The sequence below is a fragment of the Anoplopoma fimbria genome, chromosome 16, assembly GCF_027596085.1.
Source record: "Anoplopoma fimbria isolate UVic2021 breed Golden Eagle Sablefish chromosome 16, Afim_UVic_2022, whole genome shotgun sequence".
NCBI classification, from domain to species: Eukaryota; Metazoa; Chordata; class Actinopteri; order Perciformes; family Anoplopomatidae; genus Anoplopoma; species Anoplopoma fimbria.
The window spans coordinates 19,401,291-19,421,976 of NC_072464.1; the positions used below are offsets into that span (position 1 = coordinate 19,401,291).

General features: G+C 40.6%; 1 protein-coding gene across 1 annotated transcript in view; it reads left to right on the plus strand.

Annotated features, from left to right (window-relative positions):
- Positions 1-20,686, plus strand: part of LOC129104971 (neuropilin-2-like) — an 87,819-nt gene that overhangs the window by 48,899 nt on the left and 18,234 nt on the right. The window contains exons 12-15 of the mRNA XM_054615833.1: positions 11,915-11,989; positions 12,901-13,065; positions 18,638-18,906; positions 19,313-19,409. Of these exons, the coding sequence (XP_054471808.1) occupies positions 11,915-11,989; positions 12,901-13,065; positions 18,638-18,906; positions 19,313-19,409 (606 nt within the window). The remainder of the gene's footprint in view (positions 1-11,914; positions 11,990-12,900; positions 13,066-18,637; positions 18,907-19,312; positions 19,410-20,686) is intronic.

Consider the following 20,686-nt stretch of genomic DNA (forward strand, 5'->3'; position numbering starts at 1 on the left):
GTATGTCCGTAACAGATTTCAAGACTTAAGACCAATCAGAACAATAGTGGCCAAATTTTTCCTTATCATACTAAATATGATATAGTGGATTACGATCAAAAGCAATCTTTTCCAAACCATACTTATATCATCTTATTATCATGATTCTTCTGCATATAAGTATACATGATTATAAACAAAATCAAAAACAAAAAAATCACACCATTCATCAATTTGACATCTGTAATAAGTGTGCATTATGTGTACGGTTGGATGTGTGCTTATGACGATTAAGAATGTGTTCAGGCTTTCTTTTGTATTTTAATCTGCCATTGTGTGTGTCTTTGTGTATCGCTGGTATGTATGTAAAGCATACTATTTTCCGTACTTGTGTGCGTGTGTCTGCGTATACTTACTTACGTGCATATTGCACAGTGGTTGACTTTAATCATCTTGCTCTATAGGAGGTAATGCAGCATGTCTGGACAGGGATTAACATGTCTAGGTCATGGGATTTACTGTGGCCAGCTGTGTTGAACTATTGTGTTCTCAGCCTTTTATTTTAATAACGCATAGCTTTGTAGTGAAGGATTAGGTGAAGTGAACATTCTGCTGACTTTTGGTATTTATTATCAATCTATGATCTACTCAAGAATTTGTGTAATAAGTTGTTCATAAAGTATGATGATTTAGTGTAAAGAGTGACGAATGCAGACCATTAGTATGTTTCTTTACTGAGCTATATAAGTATTATCTATTACAATATGTTACTGTTGTGTGGAGCTTGTTAGCGGGGGAAAGCAAATTATTCTCAGACGCACAATAATTTAAATGATAAAGCAAGCCATTGTACAAATGTAGTTTGAAAACATTTACTACCTTACTTGAGCAATAATGATGTGCTGCATACATTTGGCAGCAATATATATTTTATTAATTACCTATGTTATAAAGGCTAAAAACAGTTACTGTACTCTATTTGAATGTTTTCTTAAACAGACCTCTATTCTTAGTTGCAAATGGCGCGTTGAAATGCGACTTTTATGGCCAACCTCCTCTCCTTCTCCTCTCCTTCTCCTCTCCTCTTCTTTTCTCCTTCTCTTTCATGTGCCATCAAATCTTACTGCTTTGTTCAAGTTGTGACATGTGAGAGGTGAAGACAAGAACAGGAAATGACACGTACCTGTTCCCAGTGGACCTAAAGTGGGCTGTTGGCTGCAACTGATGGCCTGCTGCTAGAATTCTGTATTTTCTTTGTGTGTGTGTGTGTGTGTGTGTGTAGTGTCCGTGTGTGTGTGTGTGTGTGTGTGTGTGTATATGTGTGAAAAGCAGGGCGAGAGAGAGCCAAAAGGGAACAATATATCCTAGATGTGTCAGGACTAGCCACTAGGTTTGCAATGATGGGAAGAGAAGGTGCATCCTCTAATGTTAACACAGGTTTTTAACAGGTTACCATGACTACATTAGAAATAAACTTCAGGCAAAACACAAATATAACACAAATACATATAATATATAATAGAAATATAATAGAAATCACTTTTGTGATAACAAGAAGGGTTATTTATTAAATAAGTGTAATAAAAAAGCACTCACGTTTCATCCATTCATCCTTCAGGGTGAGATTATGTCTTTACTTGACTGAAAGGATAGTAGGCCTACTATATTATAAGCATTTATAGCCCATTTACTTCTGTCTACATCTATTTTACAGTTTGACCAATTACACTTTGTGGTTTCAAACCTAGCTATTATTTCAGTCCTGCCTCAGTTTAAAGTGTCGGTAATGAGAGGACATAAGAGGTGAACGTTTTAAGGTTTTTTATTTTCCTGGTAGAAACTTCCCCTTTTTCATTTTGAGTGCAGGGGGACTGTAAAGTGTAAAATATGAATGTGCTGCTCGGGCACAACAAAGTATCAGTGAAACCTTTACATAAAAAGAGAGCTTTGTGCTCGGCTGATTGTATAGCGTTATATAACATTACTTTTGATGGAGATAAAAGTGTCTTAAACATCCAATCATGCTGACTGCACCGGCCATGTTTTATCCTGCCCATACACATTGCTTTTTATAGCGCCTAATGACATCATGCACATCATATCTGCAGCCATCATCTCCATGATCACAGTGCGGATCAACCTCTTGGCTATTGCAGGTTCAGTGATTGTCTGCTGGTCTGTCTGTCTAATGTGTCTGCATGCCAGATGTTTGCCTTCTGGATGTAATCCGTGCACGATAACGGTTCATTCCTACTTTACACCACAAAAACTGCTCCCGCTGCCATCCCCATATACCACCCACAATCACACACTAAGATAATTCTACATCTTCTAGGCTTAGGGCAAGTAGGTTTTGTGGGATTTCACTTTGTCTGATTTTTAATTGTCTCCACGTTAAGTGATATTAGGATAATAACACTGAACTTCACATGATCTCACCAGTCCTGTAGTCACAGTCATTCTGCTCGTGCTATAAATAAAAAACGATAAAATAGAAAAACACATCTGACCGATGACAAAATAGACTTTTCTCTTCCTCGCTCGTTGTGTTTGTGTGTGCTTGCAAGTGTTTAAATATTCAACAGAGTGCATCAGCTTCAGTCCACTGAACACAGCTGTTTACACATAAGTCACAAGCGGACACACATTCAACTCCAGTGGTCCTCTCCCATAAATTCAGACACACTCGTAAACACACACAGGGCTACAGATAGGAGGTAAAGATATAGAGTCATACAGGGAAAGGCCTAACAGGACTTTTCCATCTCTGTTTTATGAGGAGATATCCTAAAAGGTTGTCTTCCTTCCTCTATCTATGGCTCCAAGTCTCTAAAAAGGCAGCATTCAAGCCCCAAGCATGATATCCATAAGATTACCCCACCTTAAAAAGGGCACCCTTCCTCCCTTTTAAAAATCTGAATTGTAGGAGTTTCCTCACACAGGCTCCGCCCTCAAATCACCGCCCACTGAAGAGTCCTGTAGAGGGCTCCACCAGTGCTCATAGAACTAGGGTTACAATATCGCAGCCTTTATTTCCATTAAGAGCTACAGTATACGCCTCGAGCCACAACCCCACCTGTGTCAGCGCTTCTCAGGAAGTAAAGTAGTGAATTAGTGAATTGATGAATAAATAACGGGGACATCAGCAGTGTAAAGCTATCAGCTAACAGATTGGCCTTCCCATCGTTTAGCCCTCTGTTCCCTGACATAAATAACAAACCTGGACCTGCTACAAATGTTTGACATTATTTAATTTACACCCATATTTAGTATTCCAAATGGCCAATCTACTGTCATACTTCATTAACTGGAAATACGAACACAAGCATCCTTATCCTCTCATTCACAGTTTCCAAAAGTATTGTGTACAGTATGTGTGTGTGTGTGTGTGTGTGTGTGTGTGTGTGTGTGTGTGTGTGTGTGTGTGTGTGTGTGTGTGTGTGTGTGTGTGTGTGTGTGTAGGCAGCATGTTGTTTTGCTTAACAGAACGGTTCATTCATTGTTCAAAAGTAGAGACAAAGCCAATCTGATACAATGCCAATCATAAACCTCATATCCTCGAAACATCAGCTTTAACAAACTCACACAGAAATTGCTTTTCCATTACTTTCCCTGGATTGTTTTCATATTTAAAATGCAGCGCGGTGACCTGGCTTCAGGACTGTAGAACAATTTCCTCACATTGGAGAGACAATCTCGGCACCCAATTACAATGAAGAAATCCAAAATTACAGATACATGGGTTCTTAGGTGGCACACAATGATGTAGCTCAGCATCTCATTATTGCAGCAACCCCTCGGTGCAGAAACAGAGACAAAAGCCAGAATATTATTGCAGGACTCATTCTGATTATACACGCTAGCTTTGGAGGCAACATGTAATTTAGGTCTTGTAACCCCCGACTATTGGATGTGGACTGAGAGCCGCCAAGCTGCCAGTTTTGTTCATGTTTTAAATGACTGAGCTATCAGAACATCTGCTTATGCTTTCATCTCTTTCACTCCACACCTAGTTATTGGCAGACAGGAAGAACACACACACACACACACATACACACACACACACACACACACACACACACCACCTGTTTGGCATTAAGAAAAAGGTTTGTTCATAGTTGTGTAAATACATGCTGGTTCCTCATCTCTATTGAAAACTGCCGTGTTATGGGTGGAGTACAAGAGGAAAATACGAGAGAGACGCTAAAATACACAAACCGAGAGAGAAAGCGGCTTTGTGTCCGGTGTCTCAGAGAGGCTTCACTCATCTGCTGGTGTTATTGGTCTTTGGATCGTTGATCCTCACTTGTCACGAAACCTTATAACAGCAGCCAGTCCTAGAAAGGAGATGGCTGCAAACATGTACTGTATAAAATAAGTGGACATAGTCACAGTGACGTAATACATTAGTTTGTGGACTTTGGCTCTGAAGCCTGGCGTTCTGCATGTTGTCCATCACCATCATTTTTTTTTTTTTTTTTGGAACCAGAAGTGACACAAGAGGGTGGAACTATGTACAACTGATCGCTGATTAAGACTTTTACGACGAACCCAAATGTTTCAATTAACTTTATTGACCTGAAAAAACACTGTGAAAGGGTTAAAGTACTAAGACAAAAACTCACAAAAACTCACAGAACATCATGCTGTAATGAAGAAGACTTAAAACTAGCGATTTAGAACATAAACTCATTTTTAAACAATATTTACTGAGGTAATAAATCAAGTGAGAAAAAAGGGGTTATTTTCTCATAGACTTCTATACAATCAGTGTGTATCTATACAAATTTACAATCAGTGGAGTCGCCCCCTGATGGCCATTATAAAGAATGAAAGTTTAAGGCACTTCCGCATTAACTTCACTTCTTAGAACAATAGGTTTCCACCTGGTTGATCGTGAGAACGCAAATGTAGTTATTTATCAATGTGGTTGGAAAAGGACTGCGGTCAAACTTCCGTGTAGGAATTCTAAATGAAGGTTAAAACAGTAGTGAGATTATAACTGCCACGAACCTTAATCGTGACTGCCTTTCACATGTTGATGATGTTGGACCCGAAACACACACACACACACACACACACACACACACACACACACACACACACACACACACACACACACACACACACACACACACACACACACACACACACACACACACACACACACACACACACACACACACACACACACACACATCCATAATTACAGTGGCAACCAGGAGGGAATGTTGTTTAGAGTTTCTTCTCTAGAACATTCTGGAGTGGTTCCGCTGTTCCGGGTCTCCAGCCAATCCTTCAGGTTTAGCCAACTGTGTGTGTGTGTGTGTGTGTGTGTGTGTGTGTGTGTGTGTGTGTGTGTGTGTGTGTGTGTGTGTGTGTGTGTGTGTGTGTGTGTGTGTGTGTGTGTGTGTGTGTGTGTGTGTGTGTGTGTGTGTGTGTCCTTGTCCAACATTGCTGATCACTTACACATGTGAGCCGTGGCTCCAGTCCAGATACTTTCATGTGATCGGTGGGATGTGTCCTTAGTTACACCCACTCATATCTCTGCTCTACTCCTATTTCTTCTGTCTTGTCTAGAAGATTACAGTTATATATTTTTTAAAAATGCTGTAAATGCTGTAAATGGGAGGTATTTAAGTTAAACATTATATATCAAAGCAAATAGTTTTATACTGATAATAGCTTTTATTCTATTCAAAGGGCAAGCTATGGGAAGACATATACATAAATAAATCTTTTTATTGTTAATGTCATTTTTATTGTTTAAGTTTACAATTATAAAGACACCATAACAAATAACTGGGCAGCAACAGTACGGCTAAAAATAAAAAAGCCTGGAGCTGATTCCATTATTTCAATTTATAAAGTTATAGACCTGACCCTGCTCTTTTACACCAACGCAAATTATAAACACATTGGAAGAAATGGAAAAAATAATGTTAGAGAGGGAGGTTTATTGTAAAAATGTTTGTGGCTTCTGCAGTACCCACTCTGTCTCCACCCATTTGACTCCCTCCACATCAGAAGAATTTAATCACTCCCGTCTCCTGCCAAGGCTCCTGTAACAACTCCACCCCCACCCCACCCCCGACACATACACGGACGCACACACTCCACCTCTCCCAAGTCTTCACCTTCCCTTCTCCCCTGACCTCATTACCCTCGTATATTTGTTTCCCTCTCTTCTCTTTGCTCTCGCTCTTCTCACACTGTTTCTACAAACCCATCTTTCTTTTATATTTTCCCTCACCTGTCGCAGCCTTTCCAATTCCAGGCTGAACAAACCAGTGCTATCTTTACTTTATAGTTTCTGAAAGCAGAAATTCTCCCACCAACAGAAAAAGGATCATGAGTCCAGAGCCAAGCCAAATCACGAATCAAGTATTGTACAATTTCATAAACACATGGCTGTAAAAATGAAAACTGACTGATTGATTTTAGAATCTTAGATCCTGAAGGGATACATGTTTGGAGGACACCAACAGTATGTTAGCATGTGGTTGTCAGGTCAATACACAGTGATGCTTGAGTGACAAAGAAATCAATTCCCCAACACACACAATACGCTACAGACAAAGATGTTCCAGTGTCGAGTGCCTGGTGTTCTGAAGTTATTTTAAACCATAAACGATTATGCTCTGTTCACTTAGAGAGGGCAGTTTAGTTCATCACTTCCCTCTCTTCCATCTTGAGACATCACACATGGAAACACTCAGGATTGAGTACTGGTTCATTGTGGGTGCATGTGTGTTTATATGTGTCTGTGTGCAAAAATGCTTGTATTTTTTCCAACATAAATATTTAGCTTTGGCTCGCCACCTCTTTGCAGTTGTTCCCAGATGTGCCTGCCTCTTTTTCTCTATTTCCTTATCTTTTTTTCCCATCCACCCATCCATCCATCCATCCATCCATCCATCCATCCATCCATCCATCCATCCATCCATTCATCCATCCAAACACCCATCCATTCATCCATCCATCCATCCATCCATCCATCCATCCATCCATTCATCCATCCAAACACCAATCCATTCATCCATCCATCCAAACACCCATCCATCCATTCATTTATTCATCCATCCATTCTTCCATTTGTCCATCCAACCGGCCATTTATCCATAACACAGAATAAGAACCTGCAACCATTCTCTAGCTGAGTCCTTTATCATAACACATAAAATACTTAAAATCAGCAAATGTTTCCAGTGATGGTTAAGAAAGTCTGGGATCCAATTTAAAACAAGATGATATATCGCAAGTTCATCCTAATACAATATATTTGATTTTATGTGTAGAGAAGAAGTGTTTCATCCATGACCCAAAATCTACTGTACATACAGTCTATCAATATACCTTTAATTTAATATGGCCAAAAAGTACTGATTGGGCCTTGGACGTTTAAACCATATCCTTGTTAACATATTACTGCTGGGTGATCGAGAATGCTGTCTTTCTTTTGTCCAGCACAGTTAATGGCATACTTAGCTTAATGGCTTTTGCCACACTTAAACTAATTTCCGTTGTAGCTGAATACTGTTCACTGATGTCATTAGCCATTCATTGCCAGCAGCTTCTTTCTTATCATCTCAGTTGTTGTCGTACTTAGCTTCACACTTAAGGCTACAGTTGCAGTCACATACCTCATGGTGCTCTGTGGCACAATGGACTAATGAGCAATTCTCTGTCAGTAGTCTCCTGACAGAGAATTGCTTCTCTGCTTTTTTTGCTTCTTTGCCTCTTTTAAGCCAAGCTCTATTATTGGTGCTTGGTCTTATACCACCGATACATTTTACTGGTTTACCGACGTTCTCCTTTCACCGTCTACCAGCCTTTAAAACTCGTGGTCCAGTGCAGCACTTACCGTAAAAGCAGATATTATTGGTAGTGTGCTGTACAATGGGCTAATTAGGCATTTAGTCTCCAAAGAGTTTCCTGCTGTAAAGAACTCATTTTCCCACCCACTCATCTGCAGAAGAGGGAGCCATAATTAGCCAAGCACTTTAAGCTACATACAAATCAAACCTGCACTTTTGGTATTTAAGTACAGTTTTCTGATTTGCCATTCAGATCACTGGCAATGGTTTTCATCTAAAAACGCTCATGTTTTCCACCATCACGTCTCATTTTACGTCATACTTTCACATTTAACAGTCTTATTCCTGGTAGTGCCATATCTCAGATTCTGCTTAGAACAAGTGTTCTACTCCTTCCAAATGTATACAGTTGGTTTTTTTTCCATGTATATAAACATTTAGTATTTATTGTTTCCCAACTTTGGATGGATATCTTTTTTAGTTTTTTATGTTTCTAGCAAGTATATCCTGTTATAGATAGTGCTGCTGGATACAGTTTTAAGTCATATAAGTCTAGACTAGAAATCCCACTAACAGTGAATAGATACCTACAGCAGACAGGTTAGCCAGCGGTAAACTAGTTTTCACGCTACATAAACACACACACACACACACACACACACACACACACACACACACACACACACACACACACACACACACACACACACACACACACACCGAACACACACAGTGAGTCTGCCATTCAGTCAGTCAACCACATACTAATTAAGTAAAGGAAACTCCTACCCACACACACACGTGCAACGTGTCACCAATAATTTGAGTAAGGACGACATTCTCTCTTACTCAGACACACTCACACACACACACACACACACACACACACACACACACACACACACACACACACACACACACACACACACACACACACACACACACACACACTCACACACACTGTGTCAGTAGTCATTATTTAGGCTGACAGAGGTAGATTTATACCCAGAGCTCTTTCCATAATTGAACAGTTTTTCGTCTCTCTGTTTCCGCCTCGCCCTGCTCAGTCAGCAGCTTTACAATGAGCCCTTAGGCGACTATGACAGTGTGTGTGAGCGTGTGTGTGTGCGTGTTAGTGTGTGTCTGTGTATGTGAGTTTGTGCGGTTAACCGAACCGAACACCTTCTGTTTCTAAGTTTGAGATGTGTGAATGAGAGAGAGCTAGAAAAAGAGAGTGATGGCAGGTCGCTGTAACTCAGCGGTGCTCGTGATGACCCATCTGCAGAACACAGATGAAAAGATTGTCGTTTCTTTTATATCCCAGTTTGAATCCTTATGTTTAAAACATTTCCGACTTTGTTATCATCTTTATTTTTCCCATAGAAGTGTCTGAACACAGACACAAGAAAAAGCAAAAGCAAGTTGAAGAGTTTATTACATAATAACTAATGTAACACGCCTAAAATGAGCATAAAGTAATTTATTCGTATTAGTTTACTGACCTTTGCAGTAGCTACAGAGAGGGCCGTGAAATATGAGTGAGTAAAGGAAGATGATGAAGAGGACGGGGAGAGGGAGAAATAACAGGAGAGGGGACGACAGACAGGGAACAAAATTGGATTAGACGGGTTGAGAGGAGATGGAGTTAGAAATGGGAGGCTGACAGGAGCTGTGTGTGGTCACTAATTAGGAAAATGGTGGTGAGAGGTTGAAAAGGTTGAGTTCCCTTCTCCATGTCTCTCTCTCTCTCTCTCTCCCTCTCTAATGTGTGTGTGTGTCTGTTCCTCCCCTCTCTCATCTCCATTCCTCCCTCTCTTCCCTCCATATGGGGGGCTAATTACAGTGGTAAAGGGCACCAAATTAAAACAGCTTAATGTCAGCAGCTGGGAGCTACTTATCCAGTGTTGATATCTAATTTTGTATATGAACGTGTGTGTGTGTGTGTGTGTGTGTGTGTGCGTGTGTGTGTTGGGACGGCAACATGAGGCCTCTCTGTTTGGGCTTACATAATAATCTTGCATACTTTCTCTGTGAGCAGACTGTGTTAACAACTCAATAAAGTTATGCACATACACAATACACATTAGAGCTGCAGAGGTTAGGAGTTCACACTAAACAAGATACACGCACGAACACACACACACACACACATGCGGATCACCAAGAGAGTCAGTCATGGAAACATCTAGAACAACCAAACAAGCAGTAAATCAACAGTGGTCTCAGACTTACTGAGCTGGTGGTTAGAAACGACATAAAATAACTCCACAAGACAGAGTTACAGCACAGGGAGAAGCTCTAAAAAAGGTTGAGAGGAGAGTAGAAAAAGAGCAGAAGAAAGAGACGCACTCTTAACAAAGAGAGAGAAAGATCTGCTTGCATACAAAAGGAAACGACACGTTGAAATCAAAATATGCTTCAGGGAGAGATGACAGAAAGAGAGCGAGAGAAAGAGTTATGGAGAAGAAAATTGCGGTTGTGGTAAAAGAGAAACAAGACTAGGTAGGGTTTCGCTTCTACGCCCGAGAGGTAGAGAAAAGGAGAGATCAAGTTTGTATATGTATGTTGGTGTGTGTGTGTGTGTGTGTTTCTGTGTGTGTGTGTGTGTGTGTGTGTGTGTGTGTGTGTGTGTGTGTGTGTGTGTGTGTGTGTGTGTGTGTGTGTGTGTGTGTGTGTGTGTGTGTGTGTGTGGACGGACAGATCTTTTTGTGGTGTTGACTGTGGTTTTGCACAACAGAACTAAAAGTGGTCAGATTTATTGTGACAAATGACAGAGAGAGGAGAGAAAGAGGGAGGAGATACGCACTGCCCGATGACAGATGTAGGGAGGAGAAGAAAAATGAAAGACAGAACGCGAGATGGATGGCAGAAAATGAGAGAGAATGCAGTGATTTCTAAGAATAATTTTGCCAGAGGTTTGTGGTGTCAGCCTTGTGCCAGACAATCTTCTGTTCCCTTACGTCAACATATAGGCCTTCGCTATAGCGGGAGGGAGCTGGTAAAGCATTCAGGGCCGTTTAAGGAACCTTAACTAACTGTAGAAAACTGCTTATTAAGACCAGAAGGTCTTGAGGTTACGATGACATACCGCACTGCTGACGTGTGTGTTTGTGTGTGTGTGTGTGTGTGTGTGTGTGTGTGTGTGTGTGTGTGTGTGTGTGTGTGTGTGTGTGTGTGTGTGTGTGGGTGTGTGTGGTGCCTCTGCTTGATCCATCATACACTGGTCGCTTGCTGCTGTGCACCAAGGTCAGTGTGAGTGCAGCATCTATCATCATAGCGCTGCGTGTGTTTGTGTACGTGTGTGTGTGTGTGTGTGTGTGTGTGTGTGTGTGTGTGTGTGTGTGTGTGTGTGTGTGTGTGTGTGTGTGTGTGTGTGTGTGTGTGTGTGTGTGTGTGTGCCAACCTGCAGTGGGTAAAATGAGCAGTGTGGCACATTCTTCAACTGAGTGCCAGCTCACTGCCTCAGCTAACTGTGTCACCGCCTGGATGACAAACTTCAGTCTTAATTCACAGTCCTGGAAAACAACAGCAACGTGTGTTCAAACATCATTAGTTACTGTGTAATATTCTTAATCTTGCTTTGCTCAAACATCGGCGCTGCTTTGTTGATGTGAAGTAGCTGTAGAGCTAATTGTGCATATTTAAAAGCTTGGCTTTGGTTATTATATGTCCATTATTGTCTCTACTTATTAGACAGTTTGAGTGTGTTGGAAGTGAATTGAATTAAATTAAAGCAGCTTAACTCAATGCTTGCATTAAATACAGTGTAACATGTCATTTATAATATATACATGTTACACTGAGTGTAACATGTCATATATATATATATATATATATATATGCGTTACTGCTGAGGATGATTGCATGCAGCGGGTGACAGCATCATGCTAGTTAGCGTGACATGTTGTTCATGAATGCTGTTAGCTGATGATGATCTTTTGGACAAGCGTGAATACAACTTTTTAATGGTGGATGAATAGAAGGCCGAACGTTGGTTTCCATATGAAAGTTCACCCAACATTTGGCATATTTAACTGTGTGTTGATATCTACTGCCATGTCGTTCAATTCAATTCTATTCTAACCTATTCTTTACTTCTTTTTCTTTCATGATGACAGAAACCACCACTGTACCTGACACTGTGACCCCCACACTGCCCAGAGTGGAACAGACCACCGCTGCAATGAGACCCGGTACACACACACACACACACACACACACACACACACACACACACACACACACACACACACACTTAATTCAATCGCTCTCCCGCACAGCATCTCCACATGGACTCATGCAGATTTCTTTTCAAGCACACATGCATTAATGTCGCCTCTGTCTCTCGTCCACACACTCGCTCACACTCTTAAGGTCAAACGCATGACGTCATCATACGCCCCCGGGGCTTCTGGGCTTTGAAGTCTGTTAGATGCAAGGGGTCCCACAGGAAGCTCTGTTTGAGTGAAAATATAAGCTCTCACAGCCAGGATCTCACCTTCTCACACAAACACTAGTAGGACTATGATTTCACAGGTATATGTCAGTGACTGTCAGGCAGGTAGCCTTACGGGGAAAAAGGTATCGGGATATAGTTTAAAACTTCCTTCTTGCTTCATAACTGAAGGCAGTGACTTAAACTGAATACAGCATCAGGACCAGCGAGTGCATCTCAAACTTTCTCTTTTCTTAATTTAATTCTTAAATGCTCTTACTCCTCTCACGTCTCTCGTTTGATTTGTATCTACACCCACTTAACTGTACTACTATTTATACACCAATGTTCTGTCTGTGTTTACTTTCTTTTGTCCTCTCCAAAGATCCTTCTGTCTAGCTCATTCTCTTTCTGCATTGTCTCTCTTTTACTATAATATTTGTATTCAACATGATAAATAGTGAAATGGCATATTGCATGAACACTGTTGCTAAAACATCTAAACACAATGGGAATATATCCAAAGGCATTATGGCAAGGATTACAAGATGCTGAGAAGAAAAGTTCAAATTTGTTAAAAGAAAGAAAGGTTTCTTGATAGTTAGTTATATTTAATGTTGGTCAAATGTTTTTATTCACAATCTTATGTGTCTCTTTCTCGACCAACAGCCACCACTCCGTCCCTGTCGGCTGTATGTGACTTTGAGCAGAGCTTGTGCGGCTGGTCGGCTGACCCCCAGTCAGGTGTGAGCTGGTCTCTGCACACAGCCAGCAGCGGTTCATCTGGACACGGCTCTCATGGAACGAGGCAGGACCTGGCTCTGGGATCAGACAGTGAGTACCGGTTTATTGCCAATCACATACAAATACGTTTCAACAACGAGGCATTTTCTTAGTTATATAAAATATCTTGAGAAACCCTTGTTGCTCGCTGTTTTTATTACACTGTATGACTAGAGTTTCAGGTCAGTCACTCCCCAAACTTTATGTGGTCATTACCACAAATGGATCATGGGAGAGTTTAGAATCCATGCTGGTAACGTGTGTTTCTGGATTAAATCAATATTGCATTTAAATCACTTTTCCAGCAATCACATCCAAATAACGTTACCAAAAATACACGTACGTTGTTGTGGAAGCCAGGTTAACGACAAGCATTTAAAGGGACACTCCACCTATTTTCCACCTTAAGCCTGAGACTTTCAAACACCAGAACAGAAATACATAACACTGAATATGTAACAGTGCATAACAGTTTGCTCATAAAACAGCAATATGTAATGGCAACACTCAGTTATGCTGCAGGAAATTGGGAAGGCTGACTTGTAGGTTATTACTTACAATGTTAAATATTATTCCTCTAAAAATACAAGGAAACTAGTACTTTTCACACTGTATTTATTCTTAAGTAGGAATACTTATCCTGGTCTTTACTCAGATAAATTTATCATATTAATCATCATCAAACTTCGCACACAGAAACAATCGCTGAGAACTCAATAGAAAACTTCAAACATTCAAACTTTGTGAAAACTTTCACATTAAAGTTCTCATCTTGCTGGGTATTCTTCATTTCAAGATGTTTCTCATTCTATAAACACGGATAAAAGAAAGCACCGTCATGTTGTGATGTTTGAAGACTTCTGTGGCTAATTAAGAGCAAAGTGGTTGTAAGTTGCATATCCCAGTGCTGGGAGGAACCTCTGACAGCAACTATGATGCAAGGATTTCACTCTGATCTGCTGAAAAGGGTGCACGGCCGTGACTTAATTGGAGTTTCCTAAAAAATGCAATCTCACTTTCACTAACCTAGTTTGTTACTTTATTCTCTAATTTCTCTGTTATTTACTACTTTATCTATTTTTCACCTTTTGTATATCCTTGGAGTTTTACTCCTTTCCCACATTTTCTTCTTTTTCACTTTATTTTATTCACTCACTAGCATACTTTTGCTTGCTCCTTTCATATATATATATACAATTACCTTACTTCAGCCTACTTCTTTGCTCTTTTCTCTGTTCACTCTGTTCTATTCCTTTATTTCAGCCTACATTTTTTTCGCCTTTAAAGTCAATACATCCGAAGTATTTTCGCTCACATTTCTGCTTGTTACCCTCACCATGTTTCTATCATTGCATCCTTCCTTTATAAGTCATCCAGTCATCTTTTTCAGCTCTAACTCATACTACAGTGTATTAAGTTCCTTCCCACTTCCACCCCTTTCACTCCATCACTGTGATCACCTCTTCCTCTCCTCACTGACCTCTCTCCTATTTCCCTCAGTGGTACTTGCCTTTTTCCACATCTGTCCATCTTTAATAAGACAGCAAGAGGATAACCAAGACTGTTTTATCCATCACACACACACACACACACACACACACACACACACACACACACACACACACACACACACACACACACACACACACACACACACACACACACCTTACTGTACTTGCACGCCCATAAGGCACACACACATCGCCCAGAGCGGTCTGATAAGTCAGATGATGGCTTTGACAGAAGTGCTGCCTTAGCTCTTCAGCTCCCCCTGAGGAGCCACACACACACACACACACACACACACACACACACACACACACACACACACACACACACACACACGCAAACCTCTCAAGGTGGGCCTGCCCGCGTATTGAACACTCAAGGTGTGTGGGTTTGTTTCCCACACACACTCTCACACGACCTTGCCATTCACCAAGGTTTGCTCTGTGTGTGCTGAAGCCCTCCAGTTTATGGTTGAATGAGCAGCTCCTTTATAAACAGACAGGGCCGTGACATAAGGCAAGACTCTACATCACACCAGGCTGCTGTGTGTGATGAGCCTGTGTGTGTGTGTGTGTGTGTGTGTGTGTGTGTGTGTGTGTGTGTGTGTGTGTGTGTGTGTGTGTGTGTGTGTGTGTGTGTGTGTGTGTGTGTGTGTGTGTGTGTGTGTGTGTAATTGATATAGCAGCGTCACTGTGTCCGTGTTGGACAGCAACATGACGTTAAGTCTTGTTCTACAGCAACATTAGCAAGGCGCCCTGTCTGGAAGCTGTCTCCGTATGCAAATCAAATCCCCATCCCCTGTCGCTGAAAGCCCTTTTAGGGTTTTTTTTTCTTTCTGTAAAAGAGAAAATCCGACCTGAACAGAGCTCCTAAGTTATTCTTTTGATCTCCGATAGGAAAAGACTGCAATTCTATACCCTGTGTAGATTTTTCATCGAAAGAAACCCTTCACATTACTTGCTGTCTGAAGGTTAAGTTATTGATGAGGAGAGGAAACGAGAAAAAGAAAATCAACATCATAATATATTATTTGATGATGACACTTTGAGTTGTTTTGATGTGATCCCAAAAAGTGTCACAAAGATACAAAATGTAAACTATCAGCTTCTTTTTCTGTGATCTTATCTTGACAAGCTGTACCCAAGGTTTACAAAGATTAGCTGAAATAGCAGTATAATACAACATAAGGATCCAAATGTGAGTCCTTTGTTATTCAAACAAAAAACATAATTACAAAATTAAAGACAAACGACAAATTAACAAATAAAAGAACATCTGACACAGAGAATAACTATTAACCAAAACACACTAGCAAGCATAACAAGTAGTTAAATGAAAGAAAGAAAAAAAAACTGATAAAGTGGACTTTATCCAAGAAATTAAAAATAGTTCAATAGCAATTACCAACATGAAATGGAAATTACATTTATAAACTGCTTACTGAGAAAACAAGCAATGAGGAAACCTTTGAATGAATCCACAAAATTAATCTGCAAAACATTTATTTTCCGCTCATAGAAACTTAAGCATGAGTTGTGTGTTTTAGTAGCCTTAACTTAACCACATGAAGGACTTTTGGGATGTAAACCCAAATGTCCGATGTCAAAGTCTCATGCAGTGAACATAATCATCCAGGCAGCAATTATTTTAAGGACACTGGGTTGATCCTTAGCTTTGAGGCAGGAAGCACTTTTCAAATGTAACTGAAATCAATGCAGCATGACCACGAAGTCAGCTCAGTTTAATTAGACCATTGGAACCACTAGATGCTTTTTTTCTTTGTTTGTGGTGATCAGGAATGTTGGGAATCTGTGTAACACAAGAAATGTCCCAGTCATGCTTTGTTGAGTGCAGTTATTACTACGCACTTCTTCTGCACTACTTCTTTGCCCATGCGCACCTTTGTTGTTGAAGTGACAGTACGTACACATATTATAACTCTACATTTAAACTACACACACTCATAGATACTGCAAACATCTACATAAATCGAAAATGATAAACTCACAAGGTTCTTACAAGCGCACACACACACACACATGCTGACTGACAAACGAACTCTCACACACGCGCATACGCAGATTCAAACACAAACAAAGATACCCACAAATGAACTGCAACAGACACCAACGCACACGCATACACACATTTCCCTCCCTCCCTCCCTCCGAGCCAGTTCTACATCCCTGCCTATCCCTCCCATGGAGAGTTGTTAATTAATTCCCTCCCTTTGTACGTTCACCAAGATCAAACGAGGAGAAACAGAAAAACACTGCAACTTTCCCTAACTGTACTTAATGAGCAACGGTAATTGAGGTCCCTCTTTTTCATTGCCTCGGAGTGAAGAAAACAGAGTTACCTCAACCCAAATCCATTATTCATTAAGTGTGATGTGCTGGGAAATATCTGTCGAGCGTTTTTTTTTGTGTGTTAGCTGAGGGAGGGAGAACAGAGGTGAAGATGGATAGATGGATGGATGGATAGATAGAAGGATGGATTGATAAATGGATAGATGGATACATAGATGGATGGATGGATGGATGGATGGATGCAAGGGTGGATGGATGGATGGATGGATAGATAGAAGGATGGATTGATAAATGGATAGATGGATGGATGGATGGATGGATGGATGGATGGATGGATGGATGGATGGATGCAAGGGTGGATGGATGGATGGATGGATAGATAGAAGGATGATTGATAAATGGATAGATGGATACATAAATGGATAGCTAGATGGATAGATGGATGGATGGATGGATGCAAGGGTGGATGGATGATGGATGGATGGATACATAGATGGATAGATGGAAGGATGGATGGATGGATAGATGGATAGATAGATAGATAGATAGATAGATAGATAGATAGATAGATAGATAGATAGATAGATAGATAGATAGATAGATAGATAGATAGATAGATAGATAGATAGATAGCTTCTCTACTTCTCTCTCTCTCTCTCTCTCTCTCTCTCTCTTAAGAGTTGTCACACACAGCGTCTGTCCGTTGATAAAAATACTATTTGCAGCTCCAGCAAAGCTTTTTACTCTGCGGCCATAATATACAAACTAGACACAAAGCCAAAACACAGCAGCCAGCTAATGATTATGGTCCTGTTTGGGATGCTGAAAACACTGTGGCACTGACTTTCTCTCCCTCTCTCCCTCTCTTCCCTTTACCATCTTTGCTCTCTGTCCATCAATTCTTTGAGCTGAGAGGAGAGAAAGGAAGTGAATTAGATTTGAAAAAAAAACAACTGATAGAGTGAGTGAGTGTGTGTAGATGTAGCACACACACAGAGATACACTATACGTTCACAAGCATAGTAACTGTATTGGTATGATGGCTGTGCTGACTAAGTAGCAAAAACGGGGAGAGCCACAGAACGAGGTGTCAGCATTCAGAGTGATTAGGGCTTTTTAGCACGGGTGTGTGTGTGCGTGAGGACGTGGGTGTATGCATGTGTGTTCATTTGTATCCATAGCCATTAGCGGCCATGATGAAATGGCAGTCTCATTTGCGGTTTAAGCCTCGTACCACAGGATGATTGAGGTAATGGCTGAAGCGCTAAGCAACCACATTCCGCTGCATTATTACATCATACTGTACGTTGGGCCCGTTTCCCCAGCGAGGAGTGAATCGGCTTTGTGCTGCAGCACTGTCACAAATCATAAAACTCTTTTTAATGGAATCAATTAAAAGAATAAAATGCAAATAGCAGAGGCAAAACCATAAAGTTATATCTCTACACTAAATGGAGGGGTGATAAATCAGTTTAAAGGTCACAAATGTAATTTCTTACAAGTAATTAATCTGAAATAAATCACTGGTCCTGCAAAAAATACAATAATGAATTTTATTAGTAATTTCTACTATATTATTTTAACTTATTTAACTAATTGCCCAGCTATTCTCTGGTGCTGAATGTACTGATGTACTATTGTTGTTTTATTACTGCTGTTTTGATGATTTTATAGGATGTAAGGTGACCTTGAGTGCCATGAAAGGCGCCAACAAATAAAATGTATGATTATTATTATTATTATTATTATTATTATTATTATTAATGAAGCATCCACCACTTCCCTGTCTCTTCCTTTCATTCCAGATTTCTCAGGGAACTACCTCCACCTGGATGCGGGCGCCCACACCCAGCGCAAGCGAGCCCGGCTGCTGAGCCCCGAGGTGGGTCCGGAGCAGGGCCCGCTCTGCCTCCTCTTCTACTACCAGCTCCAGGGGGAGGCCCAGGGGAGTCTGAGGGTCCTGCTGAGGGACAGCGACCAGGAGGAGACGCTGCTGTGGGCTCTGAAGGGAGACCAGGGGCCCCACTGGAGGGAGGGCCGCACCATCCTGCCCCAGAGCCCCAAAGAGTATCAGGTTAGGGTTGTTTTTGAACTCTTTGCAGGGAAACAGACATTTATTTGGGCTATCATTGATTTTTGCAGCACATAACTGGGGAAAGAAGCACATAGCGTGTCGTTAATGTGATGCAAAGTGTATAATTAAGGATCACTTCTAATGCCAGAGTGAAAGATGAACGCTCCTATTAAAATATTTACATATATTTATATATATATATATATATATATATATATATATATATATATATATATATATATATATTAGAGTTTTACATATATTACTTTTATGCAACAGCTCATCATTACCTACTGTGGGATTTACCCACTTTTTTTACAGACCACTACATCGTAATCGTTCATAAACCACTGTGTTTAATAAAGAAAAGCTTATTTTAATATATCTCTCTGCTTCCATAATCTAGGTGGCATTCGAGGGCTTTTTTGATCACCCGACCAGAGGCCACATCAGAATAGATAACATCCACATGAGCAACAGCGTGGAGCTGGAGCAGTGTACACGTAAGTCCCACAACCTGTCTGTCTACCTGTTTATCAAGACCTGAATGAAACCTCAATAATCTATCCGTCTGATTCCCTCACTCCTTTTCACCGTGTTCTCACCAGAGACCAGTTGAGCGAGAGAGAGAGAGAGAGAGAGAAGGGATAAAAACTCATAATGTTTCTCGTTTACACACATAGAAACACTCACACACACATATAAAAGAAAGTAGGCCACAAACGGCCTTTGGGCATGGATACTAATCTATCTTTCATATCTCCCTCTCTCTATCTCCTTCAGTGTTTTCCTATAAGACCCCACCCCTCCGTTTTAAGATTCTTCTGGTGCTTTTTCTCCGTCTCTCTCTCATCTTCTCTCTCTGTCCTTTAGACTTGTCTTTCAGTCAATCAGTCTGGCAGAATGAGACTTATGCTAATACTGACTGGCTTCAGTTAAGGTAGCGTTGTTGTTGGTGTAACGGAAAAGTGCAGACTAACCTGAAACATGCATACTAGACACAGGATTAGGTTTTAAATCCTTCACATCATTTCCACACGCAGATTGTTCTCTCTGCCATGGGAAGTAATGAGAATATTTTTTATCATTTAATGTCATGAAGCAGCCGGTCACTCAGCACAGCAGGAGAGTGATAGTCAACCTGATGTGACCACACATATTGGCACACAAACAGACAGAAACACACACACACACACACACACTAATGTATTATGATGTCAAACTACCTCTCTTGTTTTACATTAATAACCATGACACATGAAGACACACACACACACACACACACACACACACTCTTGTAAACCGGCTTCCCACATTTCAAGCTGCTTCTCTTTCAACCCGGTTTAATTGAGCCTGGTGTTAATCTGTCTTATCTCCGTCCAGCTTCTTTTTTCATTTAAATTCGTATCCGCCACATTAATATCACGGTGAGGTCCTCAGTTGTTCGATTGGGCTGATGCAATGTTTAACTGGAACCTAGTGGAATTTTTTTGCAGATTTTATGAATAGGAATTCTACAGATTTTACACATAAAGCCATAAGGAGGTACTCTTAGCCTGTGTTACCAGTTGTATGACGTCTTCTGTGGCTTTGGAAGAGCTTCATCAATAACACTGATGATTTCACCAGGGTAATCTCACTTAGGGCTTTTACCAGGAAGGATGGATATAGTAAAATAAACTATTGAGTTGCATCATGGGAATTGAAGGATCCAGCGTTTTTTAGATGACTCAGTCTAGGAACTAAAAGTCTTGATATCTTGGCCTCTGTTGCTTCAATT